The sequence below is a fragment of the Acartia tonsa genome, chromosome 2, assembly GCF_053477335.1.
Source record: "Acartia tonsa isolate MP-2025a chromosome 2, ASM5347733v1, whole genome shotgun sequence".
NCBI lineage: Eukaryota > Metazoa > Arthropoda > Copepoda > Calanoida > Acartiidae > Acartia > Acartia tonsa.
In genome coordinates, this window is record NC_137261.1 from 42,840,470 (window position 1) to 42,861,307 (window position 20,838).

General features: G+C 30.1%; 2 protein-coding genes across 5 annotated transcripts in view; both read right to left on the minus strand.

The window, feature by feature from the left end:
• The window catches only part of LOC145312565 (dynein intermediate chain 3, ciliary-like), a 34,102-nt gene extending 26,213 nt beyond the window's left edge, over positions 1–7,889 (minus strand). The window contains exons 1-7 of the mRNA XM_080151821.1: positions 7,823–7,889; positions 5,661–5,708; positions 5,320–5,423; positions 5,128–5,169; positions 4,682–4,763; positions 4,309–4,354; positions 3,759–3,822 (exon numbers count right to left, since the gene is read on the minus strand). Coding sequence (XP_080007947.1) covers positions 3,759–3,822; positions 4,309–4,354; positions 4,682–4,763; positions 5,128–5,169; positions 5,320–5,423; positions 5,661–5,708; positions 7,823–7,878 — 442 coding nt within the window. The 5' untranslated portion in view covers positions 7,879–7,889. The remainder of the gene's footprint in view (positions 1–3,758; positions 3,823–4,308; positions 4,355–4,681; positions 4,764–5,127; positions 5,170–5,319; positions 5,424–5,660; positions 5,709–7,822) is intronic.
• Positions 7,890–11,440: 3,551 nt separating this feature from the next.
• Positions 11,441–20,407, minus strand: LOC145312811 (short-chain specific acyl-CoA dehydrogenase, mitochondrial-like). Of its 4 annotated transcripts, none has more exons than XM_080152050.1 (19): positions 20,292–20,407; positions 19,877–19,908; positions 19,065–19,163; positions 18,466–18,553; positions 17,893–17,991; positions 17,576–17,658; positions 16,968–17,056; positions 16,699–16,722; positions 16,166–16,234; positions 15,654–15,715; positions 15,283–15,330; positions 14,914–14,955; positions 14,406–14,458; positions 13,915–13,944; positions 13,670–13,704; positions 13,524–13,558; positions 13,177–13,247; positions 12,765–12,826; positions 11,441–11,848 (listed from the first exon to the last, which is right to left on the minus strand). In XM_080152050.1, the coding sequence occupies exons 1-19, from the start codon at positions 20,383–20,385 to the stop codon at positions 11,749–11,751; spliced, it is 1,215 nt and encodes a 404-aa protein (XP_080008176.1). In that variant the 5' UTR covers positions 20,386–20,407; the 3' UTR covers positions 11,441–11,748. The 4 variants fall into 4 exon arrangements, with proteins under 4 accessions (XP_080008176.1, XP_080008177.1, XP_080008174.1 ...); XM_080152051.1 differs by lacking the exon at positions 13,670–13,704 and adding an exon at positions 13,740–13,774 and having other exon boundaries at positions 11,689–11,848; XM_080152048.1 differs by lacking the exon at positions 13,670–13,704 and adding an exon at positions 13,705–13,739 and having other exon boundaries at positions 11,690–11,848.
• Positions 20,408–20,838: the final 431 nt, after the last annotated feature.

Sequence of the window (20,838 nt, forward strand, 5' to 3'; positions counted from 1 at the left end):
ACTGCTTGATACGGGATAATGTTTCTGGACATACTTACATTTTTAGGACTTGATTATAGAGTTGCTTCGCTTATACTATTGTTCTTTGTTGTCCCATGAATCAATATACAAAAAATCAGATCAAACGGATAACTAGATCACATAAAAATTTGTTGTTAAAAAAGTAGAAAAATCAACATGTTTAAAATGGACGTACGGACATTCTGGTAATGATTATAGAGTTGCTACGCTTTCTAAATCGTACCTAACTACTACAGGAATCAGCATGCAAAATTTGAAATCGATAGGACAATTCTAACCTGCCTAAATTACCGAATAAAAGCTATGTATCTCGGACGGACGTACGGACGGACGGACCTACCCTAATTATAGAAAAGCTTCGCTTTTAAAAATATATAAATATACATACACAACTATCTCTCTCTATACACAACTTATGTTACATACGTAAAATCATTCTTATATGATGAATTTCCCAAGTTTTAAGATTTTTTGGATAGTCCTCCAGTTTCCGGAGCTCCAGGCCTCCAGGTGGTCTCTGTACAGGTAAAAGTTAAAAATCAACTTTTTTTGATGAGTTAGAGGTCAACTTATAAAACAAAATATGCATCTTTTTGAATATTATTCACATATTGGAAGAAAAAACATAAAGATTTTATTTCATAAGCTAACATCGTATTATAAACAGCTTTTCGCGGATATTATAATGTACAATTATAAGATAAAATTAATTAGCCCTGAGAGGCCGAGGATCATAAATTGATATACATACATTCCCAATGTTGATAAACAAGATAAGATGATAAACTAAAATTGCTTAAAAACGGACCTATGGAAGCTTCCCTAAAATGAATTACTTAATCAGTTTAATGATTACCGAGATCTTAACGAACAAACACAAAGTTATCAGCGAAGCACCACTGTTTTTTTAATTTTCAAATGTTAGGCATCCTGTATTTGATTTAGTTTGAGATAAATATTTATATAAATTTTAGAAAAGTATCCAACTTTTAAAAGCCAACCAAAATGAGCAAACGTTTTATAAAATTTGGGTAGCAGCATATTTTAAATTCCAATCCCCAATCCCTCCCTGTTTATTGCGTTTCCAGTTTGACCGCTCATATGCTCTCACATGCACCTCATGTAACTGCTATTGGTCTAGTGCGCATATTTGACCGACAATGCTCGTGCGTTTTCATCTTTGAACTAAATAATGGGTATATAAGAAAGACAATTCACATCATCCCTATTAATACCCAAAAAACATCAATTGTCTATCTAACGGGAAATGTTCTCAATAAAATCTAAATGGATTTGCATATCCTCAATGGTGACACACAAAATTACCTCTTCTGTAGATTAGTTTTCGTGATTGAAATGTTTAAATACTCAACTTAATAACACAACCAATGAAAATTCAATAAAGTCCCTAAAGTTGTTAAGCCAAGGAACAATACTAAGACTTTGGGGACTAGTGTAAAAAACAGCCCAATGTCCCCTCCCTCCCTTTGTATAAAATTGTGGAGAGCTGTCTTTTCCATTGCACATTTAAAATAGAGTTAAACAAATTTTTACTTTATATAGTTCAAATATTTGCCGCTAGGTGTCTCTTACTTTTTAGAAAAACTTTTTTTTTAGGCGTTTTTAATATATGTATATGTATGCTAATTAGCTAGATTGAAAATTTTAAAAAATTGGCAAAAATATGCAAAATTGCACTAAATCTTATATGCTAAACTTGCTAATTAGGGAAATTGGGAACTTTAAAAAATTTGGCTAAAATATGCAAAATTGCACTAAATCTCATATGCTAAACTTGCTAATTAGCAAAATTGGGAATTTAAAAAAATTGGCGAAAATATGCAAAATCGCACTAAATCTCATATGCTAATCTTGCTAATTAGCAAGATTGAAATTTTTGAAAAATTGATGAAAATATGCAAAATTGCACTAAATCTCATTTGCTAAACTTGCTAATTAGCAAGATTGAAAATTTTAAAAAATATGCAAAATTGCACTAAATCTCATATGCTAAACTTGCTAATTAACAAGATTGAAAAATTTAGAAAAATTTTAAAAATTGGCGAAAATATGCAAAATTGCACTAAATCTCATATGCTAAACTTGCTAATTAGCAAGATTGAAAATTTTAAAAAATTGGCGAAAATATGCAAAATTGCACAAAATCTAAACTTGCTAATTAGCTTAAGATTAAAAATTTAAAAAAATTGGCGAAAATATGCAAAATCGCACAAAATCTCATATGCTAAACTTGCTAATTAGCTTAAGATTGAAAATTTTCAAAAATTGGCAAAAATATGCAAAATCGCACAAAATCTCATATGCTAAACTTGCTAATTAGCAAGATTGAAAATTAAAAAAATTGGCAAAAATATGCAAAATCGCACTAAATCTCATATGCTTAACCTGCTAATTAGCTATCTTAAAAATTTTCAAAAATTTGCAAAAATATGCAAAATCTCACTTAATCTCATATGCTAAACTTGCTAATTAGCTTAAGATTGAAAATTTTCAAAAATTGGCGAAAATATGCAAAATCGCACTTAATCTCATATGCTAAACTTGCTAATTAAGATTGGGAATTTTGAAAAATTTGGCAAAAATATACAAAATCGCACTATAAATGTGATAAACTAGCTAATTAGCAAGATTATAAATTATAAAAATTAGGGAGAAAATAAGCGAAAAAGTTTTTTTTTTGGCAAATTTTTAGGGTTGATAAAGTATGCAAAATCGCAAATATAAATCTAAGATAAAAGTTGCAAAATCGCACTATATCTCAAAATTTTCTAAAACTTGCTAATTAGCAAGATTTGGAATAAATCTAATTAGTGCTAAATTGCAATCATTAGCAATTATTAGCAAGATAGATAATTTGGAAGTTTTCATTTTAAGTGAATTAGCAAGTTTTAGCACATTCTAAGATTTATTGCGAATTTGCAACTTTTATCTAATTTTTTTTTTTGCGATTTTGTATATTTTAGCAACCCAAAAAAATTCGCCAAAAAAAAGCATTTTCGCACATTTTCGCAAATTTTTTTTTGCATGTTTTGTCGTGATTTCGCAAGGTTTCGCAAAATATGCGATTTTGCAAACTTTCGCTAATTTTCGCAACATATAATCGCAAATATTTCGCGAATTCGCCATTTTTTCGCAATTTATTTGCGAAAGTTGGCGAAAATTTCGCAAATTTGTCGGCTGGGGACATTGTACTGTAAATTAAACTAGTATCCATAGATTTATTGTTTGGTTAGTTTAATTAAAAATTTTCTATCAATAATGTTTTTTCTACCAAAACTTTTGTAAATCATTCATTGTCTTAACTTTGGTAAAATTTGTCATCGAGTAAAGTTTTTTTTTTAAATTTCAATTAATGTATTTTTTACTTTAAAAAGTGACGAAGCCCAATCTGCACCACTTTTGATTCCTGTGACATCATAAAAATGAGGAATATGAGAGGAGAAGTGGGAAAGAAAACCCCTAAAAAAGAGATGGAAAATCATTTGTATCACAGGAATCAAAAGTAGTACAAAAGTAGATTGGGCTTCGTCTAAAAAGTTATTTAAATTGATATACTGTACGTAGAGTACAAATCCGGATTTTAAAAATTTATAAATCAAAATGGAAGGAAAAGTGTTATACAAAAATTACTGAATAATTCAATGTTTTTATCAAAACAGATTTGCCTCAAAAAGTTTTGGCTTGCGGAATAGTTGGAGACTGAATAGTTTATTTACCTAAATTGAGAACTGTGGTTGTATAATTTTCATCCTTTTCAATTTTCTTGACAAATCTTGCAACCTAAACTTTTAAATTGTGATTGTATTAAATATAATTTGTGTCTTAATTATACTATATTGAATGGGACAGGGATGAGTGTACTTTAATGTTGTTACACTATATATAAACTGCTTTGTTATCTTTATTATTTGCAGGGATCTCAAAGGATAAGACAATGGACGATAAATTGCTATTTATCCCAAATAAGGATTAATATTACTGGTTAAAATGTTTGAACACTCCTAAATTTGAAACAAATATCACAATTTAGTGATATGATATGTTGATAAAACTTTGAGTACCAGTATAATTTACAGTCTATTGCCCATTCCCCTTTTTGAGTATTTGGCTTTTAAAATATGGGTAAGAATTATCAACAAATTTTATATCATTAATCTATATTTTGTCTTTCTTTCAGTTCTATTTCTCACTGTCCCTATTCTAATGATATTTATTTTTATGAATTATTCTGAATTGATTACAGTACATTAAATACTTTACATGAACCTGATCTGGATCCCCTGTATCAACATCCTTTGGCCAGCCTCCAGTCCTAAATAATGATGCAAAGTTTGAAATATCCTCTATCTACAACACATACTCAAGTAAGATAAAATATTATGTAAATGTTTTTAGATCAATACCTCTCATTATATACTAGAGGTTGCGCCCCTAGTTTCTAGGGACTCTGTATTTGATTAGTTAGTGAAAGACTGAAAAATAGCCTAAAACCATGTCAACTTTTAGATCTAAAAATAAATTGGCCAAAAAAAATCTTTGGACATATGTGAAACTCACCTAAACTACGGAACTCAAAAGTTTTAGTAGTTATCTAAATCTTAAGCTATATACAAAAAACCTTATCACTTTGGTTACTTACCAATGGTTGACATCTTTTTCTACAAAGACCTTCTGGTCAGAATTAATTTCGTTGATTGAATACACTAAAGAATTCTGACAAACTAAAACAAACAAGATTTTTGAGTCTAATAGTAGTAAGGCATTTGATGAAAATAAAATTGTGTAGTAAGATAGATATTTAAGGTTTAGGTAAGTCTATTTTAATTAAAATAATAAATTCTATTCATACTTTGTGTGTTTGTTAAATGGTTAAAATGTTTGAAAAGGTATGTGAAGGAGAGATTAAACATTTAATTTTCAGAATGTTCGTAATTGGCAAAGTGTCTCAAAAATCAGCCATTTGACGTCTTAATAATAAGGAAGATGAAAGGAGAAGTGGGAAAAAAAGAGATGGATAATCCCTCATTTTTATTACGTCACATGGCAGATTTTTAAGACACTTTGTCCAGATGCAAAACTTCTTACCTCTATCCATTTTCTTTAAAGTTATGAAGTTTTTATCCAATTCTAAGATATAGTAAAGTTTATTTATTTGATAGCCTTTTAGTAATATTTTAGTATTCTATAACAGAACAAATAATCTAAAAAATGAATATAAGATAGTATCTAATTAATAATACTTAAATATAGACTTATACTGTTAATTCATAAGTTTACCTGGATTTTGCCTAATTTCAGCATCGATAAGTCCCGGTTTATCCACCAATTCAATTGTCTTGTTAATTTTCTTTGCTTTCTTGGTTAAGTTAATTTGAATAATCCTGAAAAAAAGTATGACAAAATCCATAAAAACGACGCTCTTAAATTAGATGAAAAGACAAACGAATATAAACACTGAAAATGGTTGTCAATGGTTGTTTAAAATCAATATGATTTTTATACAGCTACGGACTTACTGGTAACAAGTTTAGAGATGTTATTTATAATTTGTTGATCCTAATTATATAAAAGCTTCAATTTTAAAAATGGCGCCTTGGAAAAGAAAATGGCGCCAATACCTCTGTTCCACGTGGAGTTCATCATCGTCATCGGCTGGAGCAGACTTCCTGTGAAGAGCAGACAAGAACTGATTATAGATTTTATGTATGTGGGACTCAATAAATCAGTTGGATCAAAATTAAAACTCCACTAGAGTTAACTAGAGTTATCCACCCATAGACCCTTATTAATGGTTCTTTTTTAGATTGGTTTTAATGAAAAAATAAACTACTACTGTTCCTATTAAACCTAATCAATATGTTATATATGATCAAAAGTACATTTACAACATATTCTGCTACTTCTATCTTTTTTCAGACAGTTTATATTAGTACCGGTTAAAAAGATTTTAATATAAAGACCTATAGCTATAATACAATAAAACACACATTCAAACATTCGAAGTTGACTTTTAACAAATCTGGGCTTTTAGGTCAGTGTTTTCAAAAGCTTTACAAAATATATTCACTTCATAATGTTTTTGAGTCACAGTTTCCTTATCAATAGCATGTGTGAGAGATTTAATTTTAAGAATTTTCTCAGCAAGTTCATTCTATTCAAAATAGCAGATAATGATTTCTAATTCTTAAATTTGCTTTTTCACATTTAAAAGTTCAGGCCAAGAAGTGCAATTAGACAATATATTAATTACAATATTTAGGATTAGCTCTGATAATTTAGGGACTTCGCCCTTGATAGAGAATTTGGGTTACATTAATCAAGCAAACATTAAAAATTAGTTGTAAAAAATACTTTTCTTCAACATCTTCAACAGCAGCCCTTTTTTGGTTTGATTGGGTGTCCCATTCTAAAATTCTAACCCATTGTATTACTTGTAGAGATATTCCTAGAAAAGCAGAGCCAAATACATCCAGCGGTGAGTACAAAATCTTAAGCTTCATCATATTGGCTGGACAGACAGACATTAGCCCCCCCCCCCTTAAGGTCTTAAGGGACAAAAAAAAACATTCTGATATCAATAAAGTGTACATGTAAATTGATTTTTTAAGCTTATTGTTGGAGATCAGAATATCATTATCTCCTTGGCCTTAGTTTCTAATTCATTAAGATTTTCGTTGTTATCATTATCGTTTTCTTCTTTTTCTTCCACTTCCTTTAGTGCATAGAAAATACCAATAAAGTATGCAAAGGAAAAGATGATTATTTAAATAATAGACTTTATGGGGTTATTTTAATTTTGAAGTTATAGTGTCCAAACTTTTCCACCAACAATTTCAAGTACATAAAGATAAATTTTGTAATTCATAATTGGAGATTAATCTGTTTTTTAATAAACTTGACTTTAGTGTTATTGGCTTATTTCCTTTTCTTCGGTAATCGTTTCAAAATTATTTTGTGGATTATTATCAACCATATTATTTTAATTATACTTTAATTTATGATTTGTAGTTCACTACTAAACCAATTTATAAACACTACTACCCTCTAAAATTATAAAATGTACAATTAAATAACTTTTTGATATTTGAAGAAAAGAAAGTTCTTAGCTAAATTGTTTAATCCTTATAGAAACGAATCAGAATGTCTATCTGTTAATAGATTAAGATCTTAATAACCGCTAAACCAATATGGTTCTCCTATCTTCTTAGGTCAGGGGAACTTCCTCTAAAGTGCCCTTGGGAGTGTAAATATATACTAGCGGCTATGCCCCTAGAGCACTTGAGGAGGAGGGAGTCGAATTCGTTAACCAATTTTCTTGTTTTAGATTTAAAACGAAAAAGTAATAAAAAATATATTTTTTTTTTTTTGGGGGGGGGGAAATTTATTTTGAGGGGGGGTCTCCTCATTTTCAATTTTAGCTAAAAAAATTTAAAAATGAAATTTTTTTTGATGGGGTATTTTTTTCTTCAAATTCTATTATCTAAGAACTTGCAAATATCAAAAGATTTACAAATAATATGCAAAAATTAAATTACTTGCAAAGTTCAGAGAAATCTTCTAAAATTAGCAAATAATTTGCATATTTTTGGAAACTTAAATGGAATTATGTTTTTTTTGTACACACATTAAAAGGGTCAAAAAATGCAAAGTATTAATTTAATTAAAAGAATCTACACAACTTTAGTCAAACTGTCCTTAAATCACCACCTAATGCTAAAGAATAAAATTAATTGATGATAAATATGTCTACAAAGGTTTTACTACCTTTATGTTTTATTACCTTTCTCGCTTTATAATCATTTTCTCCGTGAATTTTTTCATTTTGATTAATTCCATTTGAGTTTTATTCTTCTGAAATAAATAACTAGGTATAAAAAATGGAGGTCTGATTTTTCTATTGTAGATTCGCCTATGGGCTATGATTATGTTTGTATATTCATTACAATGACAGACTGATAGATCCCAACATTTACTCAGCTTCTTTCAATGATAGCCCCTTAACTTTTCTGCAGGGGTGTATATTCTGCACAAGATTCACTTTTTTATAATTTTTATATTTTTTTCCCCTCCAAAGTTTTTCCAGCAAGGAAGGAGATAAAATGGAAAAATATTTTCTGAACTCTTTATTTTATTCATATTATGCCTCCATCCACATATTTTTTAGTTTTTTTTCACCAAAGAGGGGAAAAAAATGCTTTCAGTCCTCTTAATTTTTACATAACCCCCCCCCCCCCCCAACCACACAATTTTTATTTTTTTACCCCCCCCCCCCCCCCACCCCACCCACTCAGCTGGGTCAAATTTGCAGAATGTGCACCCCTACTTTTCTGTTAGATTTACCTAATTCATGGGCATGTTTTACTATTTTACAAATTTAGCTGCGATATCAATCCTCTACTGTTTTTTTGCCGAAATATGTGGGCGGTTTTAACTTAAAACTGCTTTCAATAAATCTGATCAAATGGTTTGAATATTTATTTAACGCATCTTTTCATAGACAGTTTTCCGCGTTTATGAAAGTTTTGTTAGCCCCAAAGGGCCGGAGGTACGGCCTAACAAAACTGGTCTTAATTTTATGATTTTTATTTCAATATTCGCAGGGCATACGATGCTATACAATATTTTTCAGTATGGCAAATATTAATCGGATTCGAAACCAGACTGAAAAGATTTTATCATTTACTTCATATCTGTACATATTATTTTAATTATGTGTCTTTTTTTTCTCCAATACTTTTCTTCAATGAAATATCTAGCTTTGTTTTGCCGCTTTTGGTGTAAAAAGATCAAACTATTTACTTTTAAAACGCTAGAAATAATAATTCATTATTATTAAACTGAAAATATAATAGTTTCTTCGCAGTTAGACTTCAACTTTTACATTGCGACTAGAACCTAATCTATCCTTTTTACTCTCTATCATTCATTATCATTCTCTCTCTCTCCCTCCCTCTCTCTCTCTTTGTGATCCACTCATTTTTTTGTTTCCCTCTTCTTTCTGTAACTCTTCTTCTTTTGTTGTAATGTCTTGAACTTTACTGGAGTTGCACCAAATTTTAAATATATTCTATTTTATTTTTGTTAATTAATTACTTCCAAGCAAAGACAATCTTTTTGCAAACAAAGCTAAACATAATCGAATTAAAATGAATAAGAGAATAGAACTGTGAGATTGAGTTAGTGGGATGTTACAGAAGAACCATTAGATACGGTTAACCATACAATAACGAGAAAAAGACTCATTTTGCGCGTGTTTAATTCATTCCCTGTGCATAATTGGATCTTGACTTTTATATTATTTTTAGGCCTTCTCATGCCACTTATACCGATGTGGAGACAAAATAAATTCGTTAATTCGTTTAGCAGCTATCAGTCCATATTTTCAGAGATAATTGATCCAAGGAACATTTTACCGTGAAGTGCACCAGATCCATTATTTTTATTGCCACAATAGTCTCTTCCTCATATAAATAATGTATGTATTTACATTTTTTTTTTTTGGGGGGGGGGTGTGGGGTTAGAGGTCAGATAATATTTAAACTGAGAGAGTGTTCTTAACCATGATATAATAAAAATAACGAATCCTAAAAAGCTGATCTTAACAAGGTTCAGTGGTTGCGTTTATCTATTTCATCAACTTGAAATACATTTTTGTACTATGAATTGCAAACGATATAATTTACAAAATATAAAATTATTTTCTAATTGTAGCAACCCTACCTTGTACAATTAGCATAAATACAGCAAAGTCAGAAGTCATAAAGAAAAACACCAAAGAAGGTCTCACAATAGAGTTAATATTGAGATACAAAAGAAAAACACAGAAGAAGGTCTCACAATAGAGTTAATATTTAGAATGAATAGAAAACAATGAAGAATTTCACACAATAGAGTTACAATTTTGATAGAATTAAAAACATTGAGGTAGGTGTCACAATAGAGTTAAACTTTAGATAGAATAGAAAACACTGAAGAAAGTTTCACAATAGTTATCTGAAAATTATCCAGCAAGTTTCATTCTGATAAATTAAGCCTGTTTTTTCTTATAAAGATTTAATTTTTTATGCAATATTAATATAGCATTTTATTACTGCAATGATCCAAGATGTCTGTCAAATTAGTTTATGTATTTATGTTTTGCTCTTCTTTACTATTCTTACAGATTTCTCGAGGTATCTAATAATTTAAAATCACAGTTAATTTTTATTTTTTTTCTTTATAGATAATTATGATCTTAGGAGGTAAAATTAACCCTTTCTTTAATTCCTTAGATATCCTCTCTGTAATGAGAACCCCCTGAGGACGGAGGGATGGACCGACCCTAATTATAGAATAGTTTCCTTTTTAAAAACAACTAAGCAATACATATAATCATGTTAAAATTTGTTGATTATATCATTATTGGTATACTTATATATATTGAAATACCGACATCTAAAATATTGTTAGTTTTATGGAGTCATATTTTTGGATATTCAGGTATTAAAATAATTGGGGTTTCAGAACGCTTCTTTACTATGATTCTTCTATGTCTATCTACTGTAAAATCTTAGTATATGACACATTCTTTGCCTAATTATAATTTTATTTCATGTTATTTGTAATTGTACTAAAATAAATTAAGCTAATAATAAATAATCTACTGTAAAATCACATCGAAGCAACAACTTGGCTTTAGAATATGCTTTCTAAATATCTGCAATAATAAACTTTAACTTTGGTTAAAGGTGGCACAAAAAATATAAAGTTAACCAAATTCTTAATGATTATTCTATAAAATCTTTCAAAAGGAAATAGTAAATATTTATGACTACATTTTTTTATGATAGGAATTCATTTGCTGCATAGGATTGAAATAATCTTTTGTAACTAATAATAAAAAGTCAGCTTCCATTCAGTATAACTCCCACCTCCGCTATTTTCCATTTCTGAAGAAAATTTAAGTATTTCTAGCTCTTACTGAATGTAATATAACCATACAGGTTCCTATATCTACATGATAATGTCCCAATACTTTAACCTAACCCCAACTAAGTATAAGGTTCTATAAAGTAGGGCCTACCAAATGATAAATTTCCCTTTTAAACACTTTTTCTAGAAAATTGTAATTTGAATAAAACCGCCTATATAAAAGCCCAACCAAATATATATTTTCAGTAGTACATCTTATGTGTTTTTGAATCACTCTTTCTTACAAATATAATGAAGTTGAAATATTACAATGAATAACAAACTAACAACAAAAACTATTTTTTTGAGTTGCTGCATTTTTAGAATATCACATTTACTTTATTTTTTATTATTCTTGAACATTTTATTGACATAAAAGGATGAATTTTTTTTATGTTTTATTTAAAATAAAAAAATTCTTGCTAATTATTTTTGAGCTGGATACTTTTCAATGTGACGGTTTTCCACTCGTTAAAAAATGTGGTAAATATGTGGAGGGTGGGGTGAAAATATTAGCAAAGCCCTAATTAGAATGTAAGAGATAAACAAAAAATAGGGACGTTCAAGCTTTTTATTTGAGGGGTAAAATTAAGAGGTTTCTAAGTTTGTTGGGGTTAAGCACGCCTTCACTCTTACCCTTGGACGTCTATAAACAAATAAAAAGCTTTTTAATTATAAATGATATAACTCATACATATAGAAATTATAATTAGTTAGGAGGCAATATTTATTGAATTAATGTATGACAATATATAATCATTGACCATTTGTATATTTATTCCTATATTCTTTCTTCATGTGTCCAGCTATAACAACCTTCTGAATCTCTGATGTTCCTTCGTAGATTTCAGTTATTCTAAACAAAACAAGGATAAGTATGTTTTTAAGTTAACAAAAGAATTTCAAAGTTAGGCATCTAGTAATCAAGATAATTTTTTCCCCAAAAAAAGATTGGTTTAATATTAAATATTGGTTAAATGCTACTCCAAAGTCAAAACTACCTTAAATATATTATTAGAAATTATAAAATTTTATGTCTAATTTATTTTTCTAAACCCTTTTTCTTAGACCTTGACGATAAATTGATGTCAATTGTGCATCCTTAATTTCAATAAACAAAATCATCCCTTAAGTAGATTACATTGTTGATGGAAAAGTTAAGACACTAAAGGTTTAATAAAAGTTCATTTTTTAAAGTAAACAAATGAAATATCATTTTTATAAACTTTGGGAACCACTCTAATTTACTGACTAATACTCCATCCCTCTCTGATACATAAAATTGAAGAGGATTTTCACAAATTTTAATCTGGTATGTCTATAGTTTCTTTCAACCCCGCCCCACTTCATTTTCTAAACTCAACTTTTTACATCTAATTTTAAATATAAACCTGGCCTCTATAATTTTTTTCCACTCCGCCTCCTTTTCCTAATCTATCTACTCCCATCTAATTTAAAATATGAACCTGGCATCTCTGTAGTTTCTTTTTACTCCACCTCCCTTTCTCAACTTTTCTTCTCCCATCTAATTTAAAATATAAACCTGGCGTCTCTGTAGTTTCTTTTCACTCCACCTTCCTTTCTCAACCCTTCTTCTCTCATCTAATTTAAAATATACAACTGGCCTCTATAATTTCTTTCCACTCCGCCTACTTTTCCTAATCCATCTACTCCCATCTAATTAAAAATATAAACCTGGCGTCTCTGTAGTTTCTTTCCACTCCGCCTACTTTTCCTAATCCATCTACTCCCATCTAATTAAAAATATAAACCTGGCGTCTCTGTAGTTTCTTTCCACTCCTCCTCCTTTTATCAACCCATCTTCTCCCATCAACTAAAAAAATGATTTTTTTTTTAAATTTTTAAATTCTTTTATTAATCTAAGAGAAGCTAATACAAATATATAAAAAGTTCGTCATTGGCTCCTTTGGAACTTTGTATTCGAACGGACAGAGAGAGGGCAGAAAAATAGCTTAAATCAATTATAAAACTATAATACTAAGTACTTAACTAGTAAAAACATTACTGGAAGCCCTATGAAGCTTCCCTTAAATTGAGAACTCAATGGCTTAAGTAATTAACGAGATCTAAAATATATGTTATGTTAGACTTTCTATTATCTTTGTTTCTAAAAAAAATATCATTATGATTGTGTAAATGTATGATTTAAAAATGCCAATAAACCTGAATTGCTTTATGAGAAACAGATGTAGCCACTTCACTTCCATATAATTTTGCCATTGCAGCTATTTTACCTAAAATAATTTGTCCCTTTAGTAAATTTAGGCAAAATAAAATTGGCTAATATCTTTTATTTGGTCGAAGAAATCACAACAGATAAATTCAGCGGTCTATCTAGTTTTATAAGCAGACTAGAAAATAACATTTCTCATTTATCATGATTTCAAAGATAAAAAGACGAAACCTTGTAGGTTGAAGTACTTTTACATGGTATCATATATACTGAAGGACGTACAGGTATAACCTAATTATAAAGCTGCAGTGCTATAAAAATATGAGAGAATTGTCACCTATAGGTTTCCCCTCATCTTTCATCCTTGCAGCCCTGTAAATTAAAAAATAATATTATTATTAATTTAAAAGATTTATTATCAAGATGAAATGGTGCTGGTGACCATTACCTGTAGGTGAGTAATCTGGCAGTAGTGACCATTACCTGTAGGTGAGTAATCTAGCAGTGGTGACCATTACCTGTAGGTGAGTAATCTAGCAGTGGTGACCATTACCTGTAGGTTAGTAATCTGGCAGTGGTGACCATTACCTGCAGGTGAGTAATCTAGCAGTAGTCACCATTACCTGTAGGTAAATAATCTAGCAGTGGTGATCAGTACCTGTAGGTAAGTAATCTAGAAGTGGTGGCCATTACCTGTAGGTGAGTAATCTAGCTGTAGTAACCATAACCTCCATTTCTGCCAGTAGTTCTTCATCATTCTAACAAGGTTGATATCGTTAATAAGTATTAAAGTAAAAAAAGTAAGAATTGACATACGGACAAAGTTATTTAAAAAGCATATTTTCTGCCAATAGTTTTTATTAATTTTTACAAGGTTGACATCATCAATAAGCAGGACAAATCATAGATGGAAATTTAGATAAAGTGTTATGATAAGGCAGATGTTCAGTAACTATTAATAAAAAATAGATGTAAAGAAACTGGGAATTAATGTGTTTCATGTTTAATTTTTGGAGCATGACTGAAAGATTAACGGACCAAGTAAATTATACACTGGAAGGTCATTGGTATAGGGAATCTTCAAAATAAAATTCAGCTGTCTATCTTCGATAGAAGCCGAGAAAAGAGTTTCTGAGTCTACACTGGGATGTGACATTCCTTGTAAAAAGAAAAATATTAATCCGCTTAATTAATATTAGTTCAATGCTGTTAAAAGTACCTGGCTTATAACTGGCTTTTTCATCACATAATCTAGCGCTCTCTGCAAAGCATCTAGAATATAATTATGTTTGAATATTTCTGTAACAATAAGGTATGATCATTACATCGCAGTAGTCAGTTGATGTCAAAAGATTTGTACATATAAATTGATTTGTTGCAGAAATTTTTTATAAATCGAATTATTCATGTGTGCTTTCCAGATATATTCCTTTTAAGCATTGACCTCAGCCTATATTTTTTAACAATAATCAAAAAAAAGTTCCATTTTTCCTTCCTTAAGCATTACACCTGCAGGGGGTCTAACCATGCAGGTATATTCTTGCGGTGCCCTAACCCTGCAGAACTACCTAGTACCCAATATAATTGAATATTACCAAACCTAAGGTAATACACAAACAATAAAAAAACTATCCCTTCCTTATTTTTGATAAAATCATAGGAGGGAGTTCAGTGCTCGATAGGTCAATTGAGGTAATACATAATAATCAATTTTATAATTAGTTTACCTGCCGCTATGCCAACTCCCTGAGCTGCAATTGGAATTCTGCCTTGGAATTAAAAATACTAATTTGAAAAGTTAAATATTGGTATAAGACAATGGACAAAAAATTTATTGATAATTAACAAATTTTCACATTCTATAGATTCAAATCATGAGTTGAACACTGATAGTCTAAACCAATTAATCAATATCTAATAAAAGTGTATAAGCAGATAAACGAAAAAGCTTTTTGATAAAACCATAGGTACCAGTAATATTTACAGTCCAATGTCATTTCCTTCCTTACTATCTTTGGATATAGGAATCACAGTTGGACGTACAGACATCAACATACCCTAAATGAATAATAGCTTTGCAACAAAACCTGTTTTACCTGCATCTAAAATTTGCATGGCAATTTTAAATCCTTGTCCACTCTCTCCTAAATTTTCAATATTATTTTCAGTGTTTGATATTGATCATGCGTATTAAGAATTTTATTTTTTTTATTTATGGCTAAGCTACTCAAATTTATGAGTATAAGTTTTTGTGTTGGTCAGTCAGTCTGTCTGTCTGTCGATGGCACTCCTCTCCATTTGGTTTTCTCAACCTATGCAGTAAAATTTAAATTCTCACATAATCTCATATTTTTTGTTTTGTTTTTTACTCTCCCTATCTCTATTTTCCTCACTTTTCTTTCCTGTAGTGTCGCTTATTATTTGTATATTCGACATGTTACACATATCGTTAACTTTGTATTTTTACCTATAAGATTTTCAGAGGGTATTTGACAATCATCAAAGATAACATTTGCAGTTGAGGTACATCTAGAATTTTTTTAATATCAAGATTATATAATGCGTATTTAAAAGTGACAGGATGTCAGTCTTTCACTATCTGCCAGTAGTTTTTTTCCTTAAGTGCTCCGAGAGGCCTCTAAGGTTATGCCGCTAATGTAAAATAGCATGCTAGTGACTAAAACAAATTGAAAAGTATAAATGTAACCTGGAGGGAGTGGACATTGGACTGTAAATCACGCAAAGTTTTATAATAATTTTTTTAGGGGTGATTTTTCTTTGGAGGATGGAGGTACCCTCCCCCAAGATAGATTTTACCCATCCCACGACCTATGAGAACCAAATCGTTTTAGTGGTTAGAGAGATCCATTGGTACACACAAACAGACAACATAGATCCTGTTACTTTATTATAAGAATTTACTTGACGTAGTAATGAACTAATAGAACCTTGTTGTTGAGCAGCTGTTTAAAATGTTACCTTATTCCCATTTTACTTTCTTTATTGCCAAGGCTCAGTCCATCTGATGGAAAGGGAATGTAAAAACAGCTATGAAGAGATTAAATTGTCTTTTTTTACAGATAAAGTCAAAGAACCTAAATTTTACAAAAAAAAGAACAACTTGCAATTTTTAATACAAAACATGATCTATTAAGCTTTATTTATGTAACTTTAAAATTTCTGTTGTTGTGTAATTATGAAAAAAAGGCCGTTTAATTTGTTCATCCCTATTTATCTATTTAATATTCTAACCTTAGTTTTTTTTCCCCCAATGTATCCTTTATTTTCACCTATACAGGGAGTGAGAGAACGTTGGGCTGTAAATTATACTGGTTCCCAAAGTTTTACAAACACATTCTCTTTTTCATTAACTCAAAAACTTTGGGTACTTTTAATGAATTGTTAAATATTCGGAGGCTTTAAAAATTTTAAGTTTATTTAATCTTTATAGGGTTGTCAAAACATTTTCATCAAAAATTTTGATGAGTAAGATTCTAATATAAGACAATTTCCTGATTCCTTTATGCTTCGCTTTTCTGGATAAATAATAAATTATATGAAATCAAAATCTTTTTCACTAACTTAAAATTGACATATGCGAGCCCTAAAAGTTTTTTTTCAAAATCTTAATTGGGTGGAACATACTAGCAGTGTCCAAACTTTTCCGCTATTGATTTTGATATGATGAAGAGTAATCTTATTTATAAAAATTACGAATTTATACGTTGTTATCGTCCATTGTCTTATCCCTTAAGGTCCCTGATTGCATATAATTATATTCCTGTCAGTTGTAGCAAATAAAGAGCCACCACTGGATTCCCAACTATTTGTTATCCACGCCTTGGTGCCTGTGATCTTGTAATGGTCATCCTAGAAAAATGTCTACTATTCACCTTAGAAGATTAAATTTAGGCCTCGGCAGCTGCGCGTAAGGCACCTGTAAGCCTCATGGAAATCAACTATTTACAAATTTAAAATTTAGCTGGAAGTCTAAACCTGACCATAAATGTCAATATCTCTTATAAAAAAAAATTAAAGCATCCAGACGGGGTTTTATTTCAGGCTTAATGCTGCTGACAACTTGGCTGCCGAGCCCTGGTTAAATTGTAGTATATATCACACAGTTTTATAATCAAGTTGTCTATTTCGATGGCTCAAATATTATGCATTCTTTTATTAGATTTAAATTGGTTTTAATCTAGCTGTGACCGAACTTTAAAGCAATAAGTTTTATCTATAGGAGTGGTATCTTTTAAAAATTAACATTATCAATATTTTTTTTCAAACTGTAATTTAACTGTTTAAATGTTTTGGTAGAAAATCTTTTAAACTTTTGACTGAATATTGTTTCTCATTGGCCATCTAGGATGATACAACAATTGTCAGTACCTTATAAACTGCCAGGGTAGAGGCTGCGCCAGCATCGGACCCATTCCCAGGTTCTGATAACATGAAACAGCCTACTCTCTCTCCTTCATAATATAAAAAAATAAAATACTTTAATATTTTTAATGATTTTTAAGAATATGTGTTTTAATCTGCAACAAAATAAAATTTTTTTTATATCAATATACAATAATTTTTTATTTAGATTTTTTTTATAATTTTATGAGTATATAATAATAAATTGAAAATATATGTTTGTCTGTCTGATTTGTTTAGCTTTACGTTGTATATGTAGTCATCCTTGTTTTACTAAAATTTACCTGTGACAAAGTTTGGTAAAATCTTCTTTTTTTGTTGATCTGTTCCAAATTTATTGATGGGTCCCATAAAGATACTATTATGTGCTGTCATGATTGTTCCTTAACATACAGTGACAGGTTAGTGCAAACCAATTTAACCCAGGAAGAAATTGGCTAATGGGCTGTTTATCAAATTAGTCTCCAAAGTTTTTAAAACGTTTTCTTATTCGTTGGCTAAACATTCTATGGAAATTTTATTAAATTTGATTTATTGGTTCTTTTAGTTGAGTGTCCAAACGTTTCAATCACTGATTGTAATCTCAAAAGGTGTAACTTTGTGGGATATATATCAATTTATCGGCCATTTTCTAATCCTTTAAGATCATTGAATTTATCCTAGTGTATCTTAGTAGTGAGGCTTATCTATAGATCATATAAGGTTTAAATTCTTGTTAAATACACAAATATAAGTACCTTCATAACAAAAATATTGTTAAAAATCCATTGAAAATATTTGATTATTGTTGAGGGATATGTGATTTTCTCAAATATAAAGATTCAACCTTGAGACAAAGGATATATGATTAAAGTTACCTGTCCCCCCGCAGGCCCTGCTTATTTCCTCCATGGCAATTGTATAACTTAATCCATCCAGTCCTGCGCCTCCCAAATCTTTGTTTATCTGAAATTAAAGCTTTTACTTTAATAATTTCTCTCATGCTTATCGAATTCTATAAAGATTAGGCTTTCAAACTCAACTCAGTATCAAATAATGTACAATGTAACGTATTTTGAATCTGCCGAAAATTCTCTGCTGTTTCTGAACGGGACGAAAGAAACGTGAAATGGGTAATTTCTTGGCATCCCTAATTTTTTTTACTATCTCAATGTATATTTGACAAAATACACTTTTTTAAAATTTAATTCTTTTGCTACCATAAAAAGCTACTTTAGGGCCTAAAATACATATACAAAATTTTATCTCTTTATCTCTACTGGCTAACCATCGCCAGGCCTCTAAAAAAAATCCCAAAAATCTTTTGTCAAAGTCTACTCTACAACTAGCGCCAGTCGGAAAAAAATCGAAAGAAAGAAATCATCAGTGATAGTCTCGGTTCAAAGATAGCACCTGTTCTAATCCAGGTGATATTAATCGGTTTCGAAAATAAGCTGGAGAAATAAAACTGTAATACCTCGACTCCCATAAGACCAAGCTGACCCATTTTCTTGACCTGCTCCCTCGGAAACTTTTTCTTAGAGTCTAACTCATCTGCTATTGGTCGCAATTCCTCCTGTTTTAAATAATTATAGAGTTGATGCGATTGTTAGAGCATCATTTTGACCCTACCCAAATTCAAATATGAAGATTCTAGTGAAATAGATCGGTACATTCTCCATTTTCTGTAAATGTATGATCGAAATTAATCAAGTAACCTATAGTCTTGGATTTAAAGGAAGCATGCAAGAAATAAACCGTGCTAACTGCTGAAAGACTGCCACAAGTAGACTCTATACCCAAAAATTTTAAATGCCTACAACTTTTTGCTATTAAAGCTGAAGGCTTCAAATTTAGAGTAAAGTGTTTTTCAGCAGTTAGAACGGTGTATTTTTGCAGGCTTACTTTAAGGAGTGGAGTATTCCAGGAATAAAGTATAACTAAAAAGCAGAAACAAAATTTATGGGTCCAGGCAAAAAGGGTCCTCATTATCAGTAAGTCAACCCCACCAAAACAGCTTTAATCACGAAATATTTTTATTCGAATTCATTCAATTATTGGGGTTTTACTATTTTTGTATGGAGGGAGGTTGTCCCATGCCTAAAACCTTGACATAAAAAGGAAAACATAATAGGTCCAGTGGTTATTATGATTTTTACCTCTATCCAGACTGATGGACATAATTGGAGGGATATAACACCCAAATAAAACTATTTTACAGAGAAAGAAAAAAGATATCCTTGATAAAAAATATATCATCTCTTCAAATTATTTAAAATCTAAGGAAACCTGTGCAAATTCTCTGACCATTGATTGAAAAGCTGAAAAAAATTGTTATTTATAACATCGTATTATAGAAAGCTTTACACATTAAAATTAAAAATTATAAGATTAAAACCAGTTAACACGAGCCTTCGACCCCTCGGTCTAACAAAACTGATATTAATGTTCCGATTTGTATTTCATTATTCGTAGAAAATTGTCTATATTACTTAGCTATACATGCTTTTTCAGTATGATTGAGAACCGGTTCTAATCCAGCGAATATTGATCGGTTTCCAAGGCATACTGGAAAATTATTTCTGAAAATAGGGACTTTTAGTCCCAATTATAGAAAAATATTTTTAAACCTAAGAAATTAAATTTAAAAGGTTAAAATATTTAACTTATCTAGGTTAGTTTATTGATATGTTACTTTCTAAACCTGTATGTTGTTCACTTAGACCCATTTCTGTAGCATTACTAAAACTAGAAAATGCTCGTTGAACTAGACATCTAGCGGTTGCTTTTGGTAACATTTTTCCCTATATATCACAAAAACTTACTAAATTATTAAGTCTTGTATTTGTTATATATTTTTTATGTACATGAATACTGTAAAACTATGGGTTAACTGTAAACTAATCTAAACTTGAAAGATAAGGGCTATGTAAATTTTAAAAGATGTATAATCCTGAAAAGTAAAATGATGTTAGTCTGTAGAGAACAATCTCGCTGATCGCTATAACCGAAATATATAGATCTACTTCTTATAGGTCTAGAGAAGGTTTATAACTATATTTTGGAGAAGAGTAACCTCTCATAAGAAATAGCCCCTGGGAAAATATCCCCCCCCCCCCCACCATTTCCCAAAAAAGGTCTTTAGGTTTATAGCCGCTTAGCCGCTAATAAATCTATTAATTACACCAAATATGTATATGATTTAAATTTTATTTTTTTCTTCTAATTTTTTTTACTCTACCATACGATAT

What these genes read in the sequence shown, in the direction of transcription:
- LOC145312811 (XM_080152050.1), bottom strand. Translation starts at nt 20,385, where the DNA reads ATGTTACCAAAAGCAACCGCTAGATGTCTAGTTCAACGAGCATTTTCT. An exon ending in TCTAAGTGAACAACATACAG is followed by an intron (nt 19,909 to 20,291) that starts GTTTAGAAAGTA and finishes AATTTTTTTCAG; the next exon opens with CTTTTCAATCAATGGTCAGA. An exon ending in TGGTCAGAGAATTTGCACAG is followed by an intron (nt 19,164 to 19,876) that starts GTTTCCTTAGAT and finishes TATTTAAAACAG; the next exon opens with GAGGAATTGCGACCAATAGC.